Source organism: Microtus oregoni, unplaced genomic scaffold (genome assembly GCF_018167655.1).
Source record: "Microtus oregoni isolate MIOR12 unplaced genomic scaffold, Mior012 000034F_ref0000314, whole genome shotgun sequence".
NCBI classification, from domain to species: Eukaryota; Metazoa; Chordata; class Mammalia; order Rodentia; family Cricetidae; genus Microtus; species Microtus oregoni.
Window position 1 is genome coordinate 12,205,307 of NW_024543093.1, and position 18,556 is coordinate 12,223,862.

At 44.7% G+C, this 18,556-nt stretch overlaps 1 protein-coding gene across 2 annotated transcripts in view; it reads right to left on the reverse strand.

Moving 5' to 3' along the window:
- Nucleotides 1-18,556, reverse strand: part of Sntg2 (syntrophin gamma 2) — a 139,870-nt gene that overhangs the window by 33,213 nt on the left and 88,101 nt on the right. For both annotated transcript variants that reach the window (XM_041630352.1, XM_041630353.1), the window contains exon 10: nucleotides 17,114-17,320. In XM_041630352.1, coding sequence (XP_041486286.1) covers nucleotides 17,114-17,320 — 207 coding nt within the window. The remainder of the gene's footprint in view (nucleotides 1-17,113; nucleotides 17,321-18,556) is intronic.

The following is an 18,556-nucleotide window of genomic DNA, read 5'->3' on the forward strand; positions in this document are numbered from 1 at the left end:
ATCCTGCCTTTCTTCCTGCGAATGTGGGCTTCAGAATGGATGCTGTGCTTATTGACTTAAAAACTGGCCCATTTACCTCTTCCTGTCTCCCTATGTTATATGCCTCTTGATGATGCTTTGAACTTAGCACAGATAGTATATGCGCTTGTCTGCTATCACAGGACAACATAGTGTGTGAGGGGAACTCAAATGGCTTCAACAAAAAGAACATTGTGGTTATGGGAAATGCAGAACTCCATTCTGACTCTGTCAGTGGCATTAAAAATGGAGAACAGTGCTCTTGAAGCAAGGACTGAGGAACAGAGCAAAGCAGAATGTGTTGACTTAGCATGAAGGATAAGAGACGCCCTTGAGCGTGTGTATCATGAAGAGAGAGGATCATAAGACACAACAGATGGATCCTCTTGTTGGGTATATATTAGCTGTCTATTGCTGCGATAACAGAATGAGAGGGCAGCTTATAGAAGAATTTATTGGGGTTTATGGTTCTAGAGGGTTAGAATCCATTGTGATAGCATATTGGTGACAAGCATGATGCCTGGAAAAGAGTTGTGAAATCACCTCTTAAACTTTAATCAGGAGGTCGAGAGAGGGAACTGGGAATGATGGGTAGCATGGAACCCTCAAAATCTGCTCCTAGTACATACTTTCTAGCAAGGCCCCCACCCCCTACACATACACAAACAGCACTACCAATTGGGGACCAAGAATTTCCCACCCAATCCCATGAGGGACATTGTCATTCAAATCACTGGTGTGGGACAATTCTGTATTCTGTCAATCATATTTTAAATAAACACTGATTGGCTGATAGCCAGGCAGGAAGTATAGGCAAGAAAACCAGACAGGATGTAGAGGAGTATTTTGGGAAGAAGGAAGCTCTTTCCGCAGTCCTGCCCAGATTATGGAAGATGTGACCTGCCCCGCTGAAAGAGGTACTGAGCCATGTGGCTAACATATACTAGAATAATGGGTTAATATAAGTTATAAGAGCTAATACGAAGCCTGAGCTAATGGGCCAATCAGTTTATCATTAATGTAGACTCCCTGTGTGATTTTCTTTGGTACCTAAAGACTGTGGGAATTGGGCAGGACAGAAACCCCAACTAGCAGGCCCTCATGTTACAAATCATCACACTGACCATAGCTGAGAAAACCCAACTTGGAGGCACTGGGCCATCCTGTATCTCAGCATTCTCAGAACACAGATAAATCTCTGATTTCAAAGCATGCAATATTCTCAGATAAACATTACTTCAAAGGAGAGAGTTGGAGTGAGCTCAAGAATGATGAATGAAGAATAAATTGAAGATGCTACCTTCGTCCAATAGGATTACAAGAAAAGATACCTATATAAGCATATAAGGCTATAGTAGCTACAAGTGAAAAATGGAACTTTTATATTTGAGTGTAATTCAGGTACAATGGAACTATATATTTTTAAAAAGTAGATCCACATTTATATCTTTGTAAAAGAGGATCATGGGATCCTTCATAGTGACCAGAATGGGGTATGAAGGAAAGTTACTGAGGACATGTCAAGTCCAGTAAGTTGGGTACACACTCTGATGCATGCACCTGTGAAATCATGATCATTATACTCAGGTTATTGCTGTGGTACATTTATCATGGTCTTCACTCAGTGCTACAGACTGGTAACTAATAAAGAAAAGCTTTTGTATTTTTATTTTTTATTTTGTGTATATGTGTGCATATATGTACTTGTGCTTCTATGTTGGAGACCAAAGGACAACTTCAGCTGACATTCCTCAGGTTCTATCCACCTTCTTTGTAGATAGGGTGTCAATGCCCTGGGACTTACCAAGTAGTCTAGCTTGACGGAGGGAGCACCAAAGATGTACTTGTCTGTGTCTCTGCAGGGCTGGGATTATAAGCAAATGCCACTACACCCAGCTTGGCTTTAATGTGGGTTCTAAGCATCTAACTCAGGTTCTCTCATGCTTGTGATGGAGGTGCTTTTCATACAGAGACATCTCCTTCTACCAGAAAGGTCTGTTGAACTCATGATTTTGGAGATCTGCTGATCCAGGGATGGGGCTTATCTCAATGATGTGGGTGTCACAAACTCCCATAACTGCATACAAGCCACTGAGACAGTCTAACTGCTTTTCCCAACAGACCCAAAATCATATAAAGCATAAACCTTCTAACCTATCAATTTATTAATCCATGAACTGATCTGTAGTGATGAGGTGAGCAGGCCTGCTTTTCATCCTGCCTGGCTCCCGCATGGCTAGCTTAGCCCCGGAAATAACAACATACAAATTGTATTATTTTAAACACTGCTTGGCCCATTAGTTCCAGCCTCTTATTGGCTAATTCTCACATCTTGCTTTAACCCATATTAAGTAATCTGTGTAACACCACTAGGTGGTGGCTTACCAGGAAGGATTCTAGCCTACATCCGTCTCGGGTCAGAGAATCATGGTGACTGACCCCATGGCTGCTGCCTCATTGTCTTCTACCCAGCATCCTGTTCTATTTACTCCACCTACCTAATTTTCTGTCCTATCAAAGGGCCAAGGCAGTTTCTTTATTAACCAACGAAAGTAACACATAGACAGATGACCCTCCTCCATCACTGATCCTCTAATTAGTGCAGAGTCCTTATGACTCAACCACCTCTTAAATGTTCTTCTTAGTCTATCTTCTTAATACCTGCCAAAGGAGATGATATACAAGACAAATTTTTGATTGCCCTTCAATCCAGAAATAGAAAGTTCCAGCAAAGCTGTAGGATTTGGAGTGTGTATGTTAACCAGATCGTCAATGGTTGGAAATCTTACTCCTAGAGAAACAATATCAAAAAGGGCAGCAAAGTCACAAGGCTGAGCCGTCTTGTGCTGGGAGTCGAACATCAAGGCTGCACAGGGAAATGAAGCGCTGCACACCTGTTGCATGACTACATTTCGTCTACACTTGCTCCTGAAGGTGACATAGGCAGGAGAAGCAAAGCCCCTGGACGGTGCTGTCAGGGCTTGGGCCAGAGAACTAAATGAATTTCCACTTACAAAAAACCACTCTTCCTCAAGGTGCAATTTGCTCTATAGTAAATGTAGACTGATATTACTAAGAACATGTTTGATTTCATAGTAGCCAGCATACTTGGAGTGCTGTGTCCTCGGGAGTTCTGCAGGACACTGTCTGGTGACCTCAAATAGCTCTAATGTACATTGCTTTCACCCCATGCCCTCACGGATACAGAGTCCCAAACAGACCTGTGCTTTTATGGTTTGATGACATGTAACAGCTCTCAGATGAAAACATTTAAATACCTCAAGAATTACTTCATGCTTGAATTCAGGAGAGAGTAAGAGGCAAGGGCCATAGGCCAATTTCCCAGCTCAGGTGCTATCTTGGGATCACATTGTGCTATCTGACTTTGACCTGAAATGTCCCCCCTGGAGAAATACAGACCCCCAGCGCAAGGTGATAATTCAGTAAGTGTCTGCTGTAAGGAAAGCCTGCCCTGCCCACTGCAAACGCCCTGCTGTCTCTTAGAAGGAGGTGGATCTTGTGTAACTACAAAGCAGGTGAAAGACAATGAAAGGAAAATCAGCTTCTTTTCAAAGGCAGCAAAGACAAAGCAGGCACACTGTCCTCTGTCAGGCTGTAGCGGTCACTGGTCACTTGCTTCTCTGCTTGCAGCATGGCATCTGCTCATACCCCTTGTCTGAATGTACCTCTTAGGGCCTCCAACTGCAGGGTACCATAACAAGATATCTGAGGATGAGGGCAGCCCTGTGTGTCTTTCCTGACTGACATGTGCCCAGAGTCAGGTTAGAGCCTGAAGATGTTCGAGTTAGTATAGACTCCAATGCTCTTTTAGGTTACTCCCTAGCACATAGCCAAGAGTGTCCTGCCAACCCTGGAAACATGTGGCAAAACCAGTGGCAAAAGGCAGATGAGAGTGCTGATTCCCTGAGGACGATTGGTGAAGAACGGTTCTGTCTTTCCAGTCTGATTCCTGTCATGTATTCATCCAACTGCTATGTTAAGCTACTTTGCCCATCCAGGACATCTGAAAGCAACCCTTAAATTCCCATATTGCTCCTCTTTGGATGAAGTGCCTCTCAGGAATTTCTGTCATTACGCTTTAACCTCTCGTGTAAATGACAATGACATCCTCCTGTAATCTGTCCTTGAAGGATAACTGAGCTCAGCTTCCAGCTATCCACAGAGCATTGCTGATGTTGCTCAGAGAGAAGGCTTGCAGGAAGGACGTCGGAAAGGAGGTGGTTCATGTGCTTTCCTCCCCAGAGGCTCCTTTAATTCTCTTTAATGTAGTAAATCATTTTATGAGGACTCTGGGCCCCGTTTTAGGGCAGTGAGGTGACATTTAATGTGAACACAATTGTGATACATGGGGAAGTAGGACAAGGGAGGCAGAAGTTGAATCAGATCAGCCAGTGCTAGGAAAAGAAGGTCCAGTTTTCACTCAGCCCCGAGACTGCACAGACAGAAGCCACTAGGACAGATAGTATTTGGCAGGCATCCAGGGAGAGGCTGGGGATCAGTGGTCTAGGAGAAAACAAGGAAGCTCAGCAGGGCTTGATCCAGACACTATCTTCCTACATCTGGAGACAGGGGCATGAGCTTCGAGAAGAGACACATTTAGATGAGCAACTCCAGAAGGGAAGGAGGGAAAGGGCTGAGGCAGCAGAGTAAGCAGAGGTGATGAGGGCTAAGGGACCAGAGACCTGAGACAAGCGGTCATGGTACACTGAACTGAGGGTGTTCTCACCACAGCACTCAGGGTGAACTGAGGGTGTTCTCACCACAGCACTCAGGGTGTCTTCTGAGTCTCGCTGGAACATGAGGGGCTGGGCACTTTCTGGCTGTGGGCAGTCATGAGGCAGCCACGGAGCTTCCTAAGCCTCTACCAACCAAGAGGAGGCTAGGAAATCTGAAGAGGGGTTGCATTCAGTATACTTATGGCTAGCTTATTAAATAGCATCCCTGCTGTCTTTTGCTCTTTATGCTGTGCATGCCCACATGAGAGGGGACAGAGCAGGAACGGGGCAGCTAAGCGTTAGTCTGAATGAAAAACTCATGTCTGAAAACAGCAAAACCTTAAAGATGGCCAATCAGCAGAGAAGTGAAGTTTTAGAACAGTTAAAACTGTACTTCCTTCTTCAAGTCAGATTCACGTTCCCATGGGAGTGGAACAGCACCATCCATCAAGAAGCTAACACAATAACTTTGCTCAAGGGCCAAGGTCTTCTTAAAACGACTAACTTTGCTTCTCCATAAAGTTATAAGAAAAAATGTTCCAAACGGTTGCTCACTGGCACCAAGAGCCCAACTTGGTCACTGTATACACCTGGTTGGATCTGTGTACAACACACACACACACACACACACACACACACACACACACGCACACACACACACATCCAAAAGTATATATACTCATATATAGCCATCTATCTATAGACACATATCCGTAAATATATATACAACATATATAGCCCCCCTCATCCATCCACCCACACCCACCCACACCCACCCACACCCACCCACACCCCCCCACACCCCCTCACACCACACACACATACACATACATCCAAATACTGGGTAGCTTCAGTCAAGCCTGAAACTATAAATACAGTGATAACCAAGCCTGAGAAGGTGCTACAGCTACCGTCATGGTCAGCAGCACTATGACCTCCAAACATCCATCTAGCAATGCCTAAGACAGACTTCGGGCTGTTTGCTCCCTGAGGTGACTGAAAGGGTTCTACAGGCATGACAACTGAAAGACTTTTAGATCAGGAACTAACCGGTCATCAATCAAACTACATGAACCCTCACCATGGAAAACCTTCTGCCAGAACAGACCTCTCCCTAGATTTCCAGATAGAGCAGAGCCAGTCCAGGAGTGTGGGGTGGAGTTTCTCTGCCAGTAGTGGGATGTGGCTCCATAAGCCCACCCCAGACCTCCAACCTACGGAACTATGGGAGAGAACACTCTAGTGTCAGGTAAGCCACAAAACATATGCTAATTCTTGTGGCAGTCATATGAAGTTCTCGTGCCCAGCCTGTCTTGATAATACCTTATTTTCTGTGATTGTTAGCAAACCCATTATCCCATTTCACTCTTGAAGCTGACCCCATTTCCCAGGCTAGAGCTCTGTTGCTTTACATTTAGTATTTACCTTTTCCAAATAGTTTCCAAGGAGGTATTTGTGTTGGGCAAACATAAACACAATCCAAGTCTAACTTCTGTGTGCAAACATTAGGCAGGACAGCCACTGGTAAATGTTTTCGTAGATATGCATTCCCACATATCTCGCTACCCTGACAGGAAGAGCTGGTGCCGGATTCAGCTTTCCTGGGCTTTTCTTTCAGGAGCTATAGTACTAGCCATCTCTGATGACATGACTTCTGAGTTAAGCCCAGCTGAATACAGACTGCCCAGAGAATGAGTATGTGGTGCTAAAGGTGTGTTCAACATGAGGTCCTACACATCTCTGTCTCTTGAGAGTCTATGTCTCTCCAGGAGTGTGCCAGATAGCTGTGAATTGTAAATACCTGAGTTTGACCAGTTATCTAAGCTCTAAGATGCTTAGCGGAGACAAAACACTAGTGGAATTATAAAATTCAGCTATGTGTTTTAAAATCAAAAATTGTGAATTTTTGTGGGTACCCATGTTGCAGGTTTGTGAACGTGCACATGCAAAGACCTACATTCAGAGACCAGAGGACATTTTATACAGTTAGTTCCTTTAGGTGGTATTTGGGGATTGAACTCAGGTCCTCAGGCTTGCATGGTAAGTGATTTACTCCTTGAGCCACCGAGTCAACACAGATTTTAAGGAAAAATTTAAGTGAATGTATTGAATAACATCCATATGAAGATACTTTTGAATTTATTGAAAGTCAATATTCCCTTAGTGGCTAAGAACATCTCACAGAGAATGTTCAAGCAAGTGAGCAGCAGGAAAAGCTTACTCTAACATGAATTTATATGGAAGAAGGAGGCAATCTAAGTGTCTGTCCTGTGCTCTGAGAAGCAACAGGAGTCTGCTGTCTTAATCTGCAGTCGTGACCCAGCCACAGAAGAAGCAGGGTGTCACTGCCTCTCCAAATAAGGTACCAAGCCACGGGGCTAACATAGACAAGAATAATGGGCTAATATAAGTTTTAAGAGTTAATAAGAAGCTTGAGCTACTAGGCCAATCAGTTTATAACTAATGTAGACCTCTGTGTGATTTCTTTGGGACTTAATGACTGAGGGAACCGGGCAGGACAGACTCAGACAACAGAACAAGATGCCATTTCAAGAGTAATGGGCACCTCACTATCAGTCAGAACACAGTGAACCTGATAGAAGAGAAAGTGGGAAGTACCCTACAGGAGATGGGCACAGGAGATTGCTTCCTATGTGTAACCCCAACAGCACAGACTTTAAGGGCAACATTGAATAAATGGGACCTACTAAAACTGAGAAGCTTCTGTAAAGCAAAGGACACTGTCACCGAGACAAATAGGCAACCTACTGACTGGGAGAAGATCTTCACCAACCCCGCAACAGACAAAGGTCTGATCTCCAAAATATATAGAGAACTCAGGAAACTAGACTTTAAAATGCTAATTAACCCAATTAAAAAATGGGGCACTGATCTGAACAGAGAATTCTCAGCAGAGGAAGTTCAAATGGCCAAAAGACACTTAAGGTCATGCTCAACTTCCTTAGCAATCAGGGAAATGCAAATCAAAACAACTTTGAGATATCATCTTACACCTGTCAGAATGGCTAAAATCAAAAACTCCAATGATAGCCTTTGCTGGAGAGGCTGTGGAGGAAGGGGAACACTCATCCATTGCTGGTGGGAATGCAATCTTGTGCAACCACTTTGGAAATCGGTGTTTCGGTTTCTCAGGAAATTCGGGATCAACTTACCCCTGGACCCAGCAATACCACTCCTGGGAATATACCCAAGAGATGCCCTATCACATGACAAGAGCATTTGTTCAACTATGTTCATAGCAGTATTATTTGTAATAGCCAGAACCTGGAAACAACCTAGATGCCCTTCAATGGAAGAATGGATGAAGAAAGTGTGGAATATCTACACATTAGAGTACTATGCTGCGGTAAAAAACAATGACTTCTCGAATTTTGCATGCAAATGGATGGAAATAGAAAACACTATCCTGAGTGAGGTATCCCAGAGCCAAAAAGATGAACATGGGATGTACTCACTCATAATTGGTTTCTAGCCATAAACAAGGGTCACGGAGTCTACACTTGGTGATCCCAAAGAAGCTAAGTAAGAAGGTGAACCAAAGGAAAAGCATATAGTTGTCCTCTTGGCTATGGGAAGTAGACAAAATTGCCGGGGAGAAAATTGAGATCTTGGGTGTGGGGTGGGATGGGGGTAAGGGGAGATGGGGAGAGAGGGGGGAGAGGGGGAGAATGGGGGGGAGCTTGGGAAAGGGGGAGGATTGGGATGAAGGAAGGTTGGATGGGGGAGCACGGAAGCACGGTTCTTAGTTAAGGGAGCCACCTTAGGGTTGGCAAGAGACTTGAACCTAGAGTGGCTCCCAGATACCCAAGCCGAGGTCCCCAGTTAGTTCCTTGGGCAGCTGAGGATGGGGAACCTGAAATGACCCTATCCTAGAGCAATACTGACGAATATCTTGCATATCATCATAGAACCTTCATCTGGTGATGGATGGAGACAGAGACAGAGATCCACACTGGAGCACTGGACTGAGCTCCCAAGGTCCCGATAAGGAGCAGAAGGAGGGAGAACATGAGCAAAGAAGTCGGGACCACGAGGGGAGCCCCCACCCACTGAGACAGTGGAGCTGATCTATTGGGAGCTCACCAAGGCCAGCTGGACTGTGACTGAAAAAGCATGGGATAAAACTGGACTCTCTGAACATGGCCAAGAATGAGGGCTGATGAGAACCCAAGGACAATGGCACGGGGTTTTGAACCTACGTAATGTGCTGGCTTTGTGGGAGCCTAGCCAGTTTGGATGTTCACCTTCCTAGAAATGCACGGAGGGGGGAGGACCTAGGACTTACCACAGGGCAGGGAAATCTGACTGCTCTTTGGGCTGGAGAGGGAGGGGGAGAGGATTGGGGGGAGGGGGAGAAGGGTGGGAGGAGGGGGAGGGAAATGGGAGGCTGGGAGGAGGAGGAAATTTGTTTTTTTTTTTTCTCTTTTCTCAATAAAAAAAAAAAGAGTAATGGGCACCACACTGATGGGTTTAAATTAAGATAAACCTGAATAATAAGCTATGTCTGCCGACATCTCAACAAACCAGCACTGTGGTTTGCTGTGTTGTGCACAAAATTAAAACAAGCTAAAACTTAATCTCTTCCGGTAGCAAAGCAGCAATGATCTTTTAATTCATTTGTTGGTCTAACCCAATACTACTTAAAATTCCATTCGATATCTCATAGGTTCCCTGTTCTTTCAGAAGAAATAACAAACCAGTTGTAGTAGTCAAACGGCATTAGGAAATCTCTCACTAACAGTGATTTTTGAAGTAACTCCAAGATTGAGATTTCTCAAAAAATTATCTGGAAAATTAACTGAAGCACTTAAGGAATTATGTTTTGCATATTTCAATGGGAAGTGTATTTTAAACATTAATTAGTTAAATTACTGGTATCACTCAAGAGATAAAACAGCAATCTCTTTGGAGACAACAAGCAAAAGGAAGGCGGAGATTGATTTCCTTTTCTCTGACAAACTCAAATGAACAAAGTAAGGTCGGCAACGATTCATTCACCCCAAACACCTCCATAGCAATGGTCCACTCACCCCCAAATACCTCCATAGCAATGGTCCACTCACCCCCAAACACCTCCATAGCAATGGTCCACTCACCCCCAAACACCTCCATAGAAATGGTCCACTCACCCCCAAATGCCTCCATAGCAATGGTCCACTCACCCCCAAATACCTCCATAGCAATGGTCCACTCACCCCCAAATACCTCTATAGCAATGGTCCACTCACCCCCAAATACCTCCACAGCAATGGTCCACTCACCATGAATATCTCCACAGCAAAGGTCCACTCACCCCAAATACCTTCATGGCACACTCTCTCACATATAAAACTATGATGTGCAGAAAGTACTTTCTGTGTAACCTCATGTTATTTGTGGTTATCAGAACCAGCCCTCTCCTGTCTGCACCTTTTGCTTACAAGGTGGGAATGCCTTTGATGGAGATGGTTCCCATCAGCTGCTGATCACTGGTATCCTAAACAGTGGGTAACTCATCAGGCAGAAAGGATTAAAGATTTACCACAGTACTCAAGACAATACAAACCAGACAAGGAACCTAGACAAACTAAGACTCCAGAATTAGCAGAGCAGCTCACACTTCGAACTCTAATTCCTGCACATCATTCACACTCAGATCTTCTGCGGTTTGTTTGCTCATTTCTGAACAACACTGACAGGTGTTACTTTTTGTTTTGTCTGGTGATGGAAAATATGGACATCTAATTAGGAAGAAGAGGGTGGAAACAAGAAAAGAATTCATGCTTGAAGAATGAACAAGGACCTAGAAAATCCAAGAAACAAAGGGATGAACCAGGCAAGACATTTGGTGTTAGGTAAGGGCAGGTTTCACACCACATATCCAGTCTATACTGTACACATATCCCTGCCATATGGTACTATGGTTATTTTAGGAAGTTTCCCTAACTGAGATCATTTGAAGTGTCATAAAGGGGTGAAGAACATAAGATATTTGGAAACTTATCCATAAAAAAATGTAGCTCTGGATTTGTTTAGAACAGAGATAAACGTCCTCTAGATTTTAGAAAGCTTTGACAGTCACCTGATGACATCATGGCAATGGCTGAATGATATTGAGGGGATTTGATGCCTTACCAGCATTGTCTCTGTGTCTTTCCTATCAGAAGTCTTAAAATGGGCCAGTCACATGTCCTCAGCAGATCACCTGATGCCTGTCTTGGTCCTGAACTTCTGCTTCATGTCTTCAGAAGAGGGGGTTCCTCCTCGCAGATTCCACTGTGTGCTACAGCCAGCTTCCCTGCACAATGTGCTTGGTGGCACCCAGCATGAGAGGTCACCATCTTCTCTCTTTGAAGGGAAGTGCCCAGTAACCCACCGAGTCTACATGAGGGACTACATGAGGGACATTGTCAGATGTCATCTAATAGAGGAATCCTCTTTAACCCAAGAATACAGATATGAATTGTCTCACATGGCTTTGGAGTGGTTGCAGATTTCAGTTGTTATAAATGCAGCTGTTTTGAGTGTTTTCCTGCACACGGAGGTGAGCAGGCCACCATTGACCTATGGTAGGTACTAGTCCACACTGAAGACCCTGACACGCCTGTGGTGCTTTGCACTTTGCTAACAGAGCGGAGACTCCCATTTCTTCAATCTTATAGGTAGAACCTATGCTGCCCATCTGCTCCTTCTCCAGTCAACTATTTGCCACCCACTCTCCTCTGAGAATTATTGACAAGTGAGCTCATGCTAATCACTCTTCCCAAACCAGCCTGCCCTGCTCTTAAATAGCTCTACAGTTAGAACACATTATCTGGTCACTGTCACAATGGCTTGGTCCTTTCCTGTGTACTGCTTGTAGAAGAATGGACAGGATCTCTAGGCTATCCTCGCATGCCACTCTGGCTCCACAGGGTCAGGTTTTATAAAGGAAACCACCCTCAAAGCATCTGCTGAATACAAAGGGGCTTGCTGGTCTCTATGCCATCCCTACGCCCTATCTGCAGGCTCCCTGGGAAGAATCATTCATCAATACAACTGGAGTTATGTGGGTCCTCAGAGGATGCTGAGGAGCTCTGGGAAATATGTGACCTTGCATTATGGGACTCACAAAAGCCACACTCCTTCGTATGTGGCTGGCTATTTTCTTCCTGTTTTATATGGGACCACTGAGAACGGCCAAGTCCATGTAAAATAAATGGCCCCATTCATCACATCACCCCGGTGTGGTGACACTACTGAACGTTCTTTGAAAACCAAGATGGATACACACAAATAATGTGTAAAGCAATGGAGATCTGGGAGACCCGCAATGGCCTCTTCCAGAAAATCCAAAAACTGACCCCATGCAGTCATTTCCCGTGGGCAGCATTAAATGTCAAAACCAGGCCTTTGATCTTCCTGTACCATGAGCCTTGCTGCTTACTGTCCAGCGTAGACAACACAGAGGATCCAGCTACCCTCCATTCATTCAAAGGTGAGAGAGGTCATCTCCAGCAGGGAGACCTGGAGATTAGCCTGTTTCATCTGCTCTATCGGGAAGGTGGCTATGGTGCAGGACACAAATTCTTTCTCAAGGGCTCTAATGCTGAGAGAGGCTGTGTGCACAGGGATCTCCAAAGCTATGAATGAAGGCCGGCAGCTCAGTGCTGCTCAGACAAACCTCTTGGGCCTGCATCTCCATGCTGTTTCTCACCTAGAGTCACCTGTCACTCGAGGAAACAGGGTCCTTACTGGCTATTCATCTGGCACTTATCTAGCTCCTACCTGCCTTTTAAATTGCTCGCACACAATTAAAAATAATTCCCTCTTTTCTTCAGTTTTCTTTTCTCTAGACTTAGTTATCTATACTCACTGTGGTTTGAAAATATTAAATAGAAAATGCCTGAAAAAAATTCACGAGTTTAAATGTATTGTTCTGAGTGGTGTAAGGAATTCCAGTCTCGTGTCACTAAGTTCAACACAAGACATGAATCCTCTCCTTATCCAGCATGTCCACACTGTGTATCCTACCCTCCAAGTAGCTGAAGTCGTCACGATCCTCAGGTCACTGTTGACAGGTCATATTTCTTGTTTGTCCAAGTCTTTTATGGTAGCCCAAGCATACACCACATATTGCAATGGCTATGTTGGCACTGCCTTTCCTTCCATCAGGTAGACATGGCATCAGCTTACAACATCACTAGCAGAAGGATGAAGACAGTAGGGGAAGATATCGCAAGAGAAATGGGTCTCCTTCACACGACCTATGACATTGTCATTGCTACATGGTCTGTGTGTGTTCATGTGAAGGCTAGTCCCCACAACTCATACCTTACCATAGGTAGACATGTACAAGTAAGCATCCTATGCAGGATTCAATACATCCAAGGTTATTGGTACCCACGGGGGTCTTGGAACATAACCACAGAGCTTGAATGTACAGGGGATGAGAAATGAAGACACAGCACTGTTTTCCCACTGGCTCTGAGATGGCATGCGTTTCAGTAATCTCTGGGAAGAACAGAGATTATTGTACTCTTGTCAATCCCCTTGTCCTTCAGAAAGTCTGCAGTGGTCCAGTTGTCTGACAGATATGCCAGAGACCTCTCATCCTATAGGCTCTCAAAACTGAGATGCTTCCATACTTTTCCCACTGTGCTTCCTAGTTCCCAGAGTGCAGGCTAGTGGCAGAGACCCTTCAGCAGATGGTACTTTCTATATAGCCTTTGGTCTGATGAATTCCTGTTCTAAGCTGTCAGATCAGGCTGAGGAAGAGACCTGAATTTAACCATTTGATATGTCCCCCTGCCTATTAAACATTCATAAGAAAACATTTTGCTTTTGAGAGGTGGTCTGTAACTAGGAGGTTAGTCACCCAACAAATACATCCACGTCTGAAGCTTAGCAGGGTGAAATTTCTGGGGCAACCTTTTTCTGCTTACTGTTGATGCCGGTTTGAGTCCTGCTATTTGTAGCCAATCGAAACCTATTAGATATTTTCCACTTGCTGGTTCTATGTTATTATGAAAAAAGTATTTTATTTCCATTTTAATTGCTAACCCAATACTGATGGCATAAATAAAACTTTGGAGGAACTGATGTGGAAAATACATAAAAATATTTCATACTGCAGAATAACATGCATAAAGTAATGGATATATAGTTTAATAAAATATTCTGGTATATATGTCAAAGCAGTTTGAAAGCTATGCACTATAATTTGCATGTTGTGGTTGAGAGGCAGTAATGGAGCAGGTAGATCCATGGGAAAAATTAGATTTTTTTCTGAGTGACACTGAGATTTTAATAAATTTGGATATCTGTGATAAAGATATTATTTAAAACAATATCACACAGGACTATGAAGACTGAAGAGACTGCCCAGTGAGAAGCACTGGCATCTTTGCTTTGATATCTTAGGATTTTTCAGCACAAAGCCTTGGCCACGTGGGCCATATATGGAGAATCTTATCTGTAGAAATGTGTCCTGAGTTTGAGGTAGAGTCCATGACACACAGAGGGCATCACTCAGATGTCTTTCCCTAGAGGTGACCCAATAGGCTGATGCATGCAGAAACTGAGCTCACACCTGCCCCAGGGAGAAAGAGCCCATGCTATCAACACTACAACCACACACATCATCCAGCTTTAAAATGGTGAACCCTGTGTTAAAACAAGATCCAAAGTCAGTAAACATAAACCCAGTGAAACAAGAAGTAGAAATGGAAGGTGAATTGAATAGACACAGCTCTGTTAAACAACAAAGAAGGATGTTATTGATTGTGTCTGAAATATGCCAGTTGTGGGGTGCTCCCCTAGAATTTCATTCTCTCTCCAGGAGGCTGTATGTTGTATTAGAACAGGACACAGAGTGTAGAAACTCTTAGACTATGACACCATAATGTCTAGATGGCCATGGATAAGTCATAGAGCCCTATGTGCTTATGAGAAGAAGCAGAGAGGAAATCAATGTTACCCACTCAGCACATTTAGAAGTCAGGTGTGGTGGGTGGAAAGGGAAGCAGGGAGAGCAGTATGGCTTCCAGGACAGCTCTCGGTCGCAGCTATGTTAGAACCTTCCATTTTCAGGAGCCATGCTGCAGTTTGGAGAACTGCGTTGAACAAGTCACTAAAGGAGGAAACAGGAGTCCAGGATTGGTCTTGCCTGAAATCGAAAAAGCATCCCCTCTCCTGTCTGTCCGTTTCCCAGGGGGACCACGGGAATGCAAGGACTCTAAGTCACTTCCTGGATAGAGCCTTGAAAATAGCTCCAGGGCTCTTCCTAGGTCTCTAGAAGGATCAAAACAGAATGGAGCCCTTGCCCACTGGGAGGAGGGGGTGAGGGTGGGTGAGAGGAGGGGTAGGAGGAAAGCTGTGGTTGGAATGTAAAATGAAACAAAACAAAACAAAAAACAACAGCAAAAATTAAGAATGAAGCCTTCAGACTTTCCAGAGTTTCTGGGGTACACTCACTCCTCCCTTTAACCACGCAAGACCTGTAAGAGCTCAGTACTGGATGCTGACAGTATTTTCTTCAGACTTCACTTCCTCTCTTCTGATCTTAATCTCAATACCCCCTCTCTCCCTCCTCCTCCTCCTTCTCTTTCTCTCTCCCTCTCTTTCTCTCTCTTTCTTCTCTTTCTCCCCCTTCCTCTTTCCCTCTACCTCCCTCTCTTCCCTTTCTGCCCTTCTTCTTTCTTCCTCTCCCTTCTTTCTTTCTCTCCCCCCAGTTTCATCAGCTCCCATCTTGATCTCTGATTCTTCGTACATGAAAGGAAGGAAGGACTCCACCTGCTCCCATGACTGAACACTGTCAACCTCTGGAGAACAGATGTTGTTTGTGATGGTTCAGCTCCAATCCCCTAGCCGCCTCTGCCCTCTTTTAGAAGATGACACTTCTAAATATAAAGAAGGACTTGTGACCTCTGTGGGAAGGAGTTCTCCTTTCTATCAACACTACAGACACACTTATCAATCAGACTGAATCACCCACAGTGCCCACTATTGAGAGGAATGGCTACCAGCTTCCCTCCAACCCTGAGTTCTGTGATGGAGCTTTCTCTTTATCTCAGGACATCTCCTGGTTGTCCGTCGCTTGTTTTTCAGGGAGACTGTGCTCACCTGACTGCATTGTCTCAGGTGCCTGACCTGAGCTCTGTAGAGCATTGACCGTGGCCACCAGATGGGTACCATCCTTGTGTCTCCAGCTTCCATGTTGGAAGCTGAATGTATGCTACAATTCTCAGAGCAAAAATAGCTCCAATGTCTACTCCCTATAAAGGCATCACAAAGTTGCCTTCTGGTGGCATGGACTATCTGTTTAGATGATGTCTAGGTGGCTACAAGTCATCATATCCAGTAAGTGCTTGAGGAAGGATAGCCAATATTGTGGGGTTTCCTTCCAATGTCAGCTCCTGAAAATGTGACCTGGTATCTCAGCTCCACGATGCCAATGAGGATCAAGGAATAAGTTACCTCATACATATATAGTGGCTAGTTCAGAGGGAGACTTCAGGGGATGGGTGGAGAAAAACATTCAGTTTCTGTGGACATCTGGATGTCAGGGCGTTTGGTGGTCTAACAGACTTCACATGCATTCTCAGGGATGATCAGCAGCCAGCGACAGTTCAGCCCATTGCAAAGATCATGTGGCTGTGCTGGCAGCTGAGAGACAGGTAAATGAACAGAATCTCTTCATACTGGAAATGAAGCAACCGTCTTTAGTTTTTATGCTCACGCTCTTAGAGTTATTACTGCCAGACTAGCCATGAACCCAGACTCTTGGCAAGGGGACAGAGCTTGTCTGACGCATTGCTTCATTGATTTTCCGCCATTCTTTTCCCCAGCAGGACATATCCTGTGACGAGGCCCGTATTTATGATAACAGAAACCACAGTGCACCCTTCCTTATCTGCTCAGTGGATATGCGTTTAAATCTGTGGATGATTCATTTGCTGTCTTCAAGAGCAGAGAAGTGATTCAGACACATTGCTGTATCATATTCTCCGTAGGACTATTAAGTCTGAGAGGAAAGCCCGTGATGTGCCATAAAATATTGCACATCCAGGTGATTCAGAGCTGCCCTGTGTCTACAGCGGCTGGTGAGTTCCTCAGCAGAAGGTGATTTGGCCCCTTTCTCACAGTAAATATGAATGCACATATGAGCCAGATGCAAGACGTTGTGACAGACAGCTCCCCTTATCAGTGAAGGCCCTGCTCATCATGGAAGATGGCTCTGACAGTGACTCAGATGAAAAACGTTCACCTTTCACGATTCGCTCTCCTGGAATCAACCCTTATTTCTACCCCTTCCCCCAGGGGTCAGATGTTGCCCAAATCTGACAGTGAGAAAAGCGTGCATCCCATAATGCACTCACCCCAGTTCTCTGGACTTCCATGAAAGTTGCTCTTTGGAATGACTTCTCCCACACGGCCAGCTCACTGCCCAGTTCCACACTGAAGACATGGCTCCTCCCATGGCCGGCCAGGACACTGAAGCAGTATGGCCTGGGGTCTTCACAGTCAAAATCATGGAGACCCAGGTACAAGTTTGCCTGCAGCCAGTAGTTGTCCGAAAGCCAGAACTAAAAGATAGCATGGATTGGAAATGGGTCAGGATGAAGGCTGGGCCTGGAACCTAGCCTACTACTGGGGAAGAGGGTTGCATTTGCCTGGTCTGGTGCAGGTCACCTCTTCCTCACAACCACCAAATGGGACGAATAATGAAGCACAATTAATAAAAATTCAGAGACAGAAATTGGGTTTTAACCTGAAGGTCAGAAAAGCAAAATAGCCAGCTCCTGGATCTTACTTCTACCTCAGTCTGAAATGGCGATCTTGCCTCCAGGAATCTCAGAAAGACACTGACCTCCAGGAATCTCAGAAAGACACTGAGAGTGAGCGCCATCTCCTTCCACTTTATAATCCTCTCTAGTTCTGGGATTAGGGTGTGTACCACTACTGCCTGGTTTCTATGGCAAGCTAGCGTGGCTGCTGGGATTAAAGATGTGTATCATTGCTGCCGGGGCTGTAAGGCTGGCCAGAGGGGCTGTTCTACTTCTCTCACCCTTAGGCAAGCTTTATTTGTTAAAATACAAATGAAATGCCACTACACTGTGCTTCAGCAACATTTTCAGAACCACAGCTGAAGCAAACAGAAAGAAGGAATGTTCTAGATTCCATCACAGAATCACCTGACTGTCCTGTCCCCACCGAACAACTCGCAGCCGAATCTTCCAAATATGTTTCTGATGTGCTTGTTTGGGGCAGCCTCAAAATCCTCTGGGGATTTTCCCTGTCAAGGTTAGTTACAGGGACCAGATGCCGGCCACCAGTTGTTGTCACTTTCAGAGGAAGGGCAGAGAAGCAGGCAGCAGGGAACATTGGGAGGAATCTTCTGGGATAGGCCAGGGTTCTAAGGAGGAGTTCAGGTCCAGGGCTGCAGGACAATAGCTACTGTAAAAACTCTCAGTTTTGAGGTGAATTGTTATCCAACGATAGGTCTCTAATGCAGAGGCAAAAGTATGTTCTTGTTCTTATAACTATTTTTCAACCATAAATTATAGCGAAGGAGTTCATGACTGAATGAGTAAATCTTAACTGGGGGGCGGGGCAAGGGACCATACTTGGGAAACTGAGCTAAGCAATATGAATGAAGAGCACGATCATCCTCATTAATAGGTTCATCCCAGCAATTATGTATTTAAACTGTCTGCCCTAACAGCGCTGAAATGACAGGAACACAGATCACTAAGATGCATCTAGCCTGCTATCTAATAACTCTACACAACCAGCGAATAAAATGCAGTTTATAAAGGATT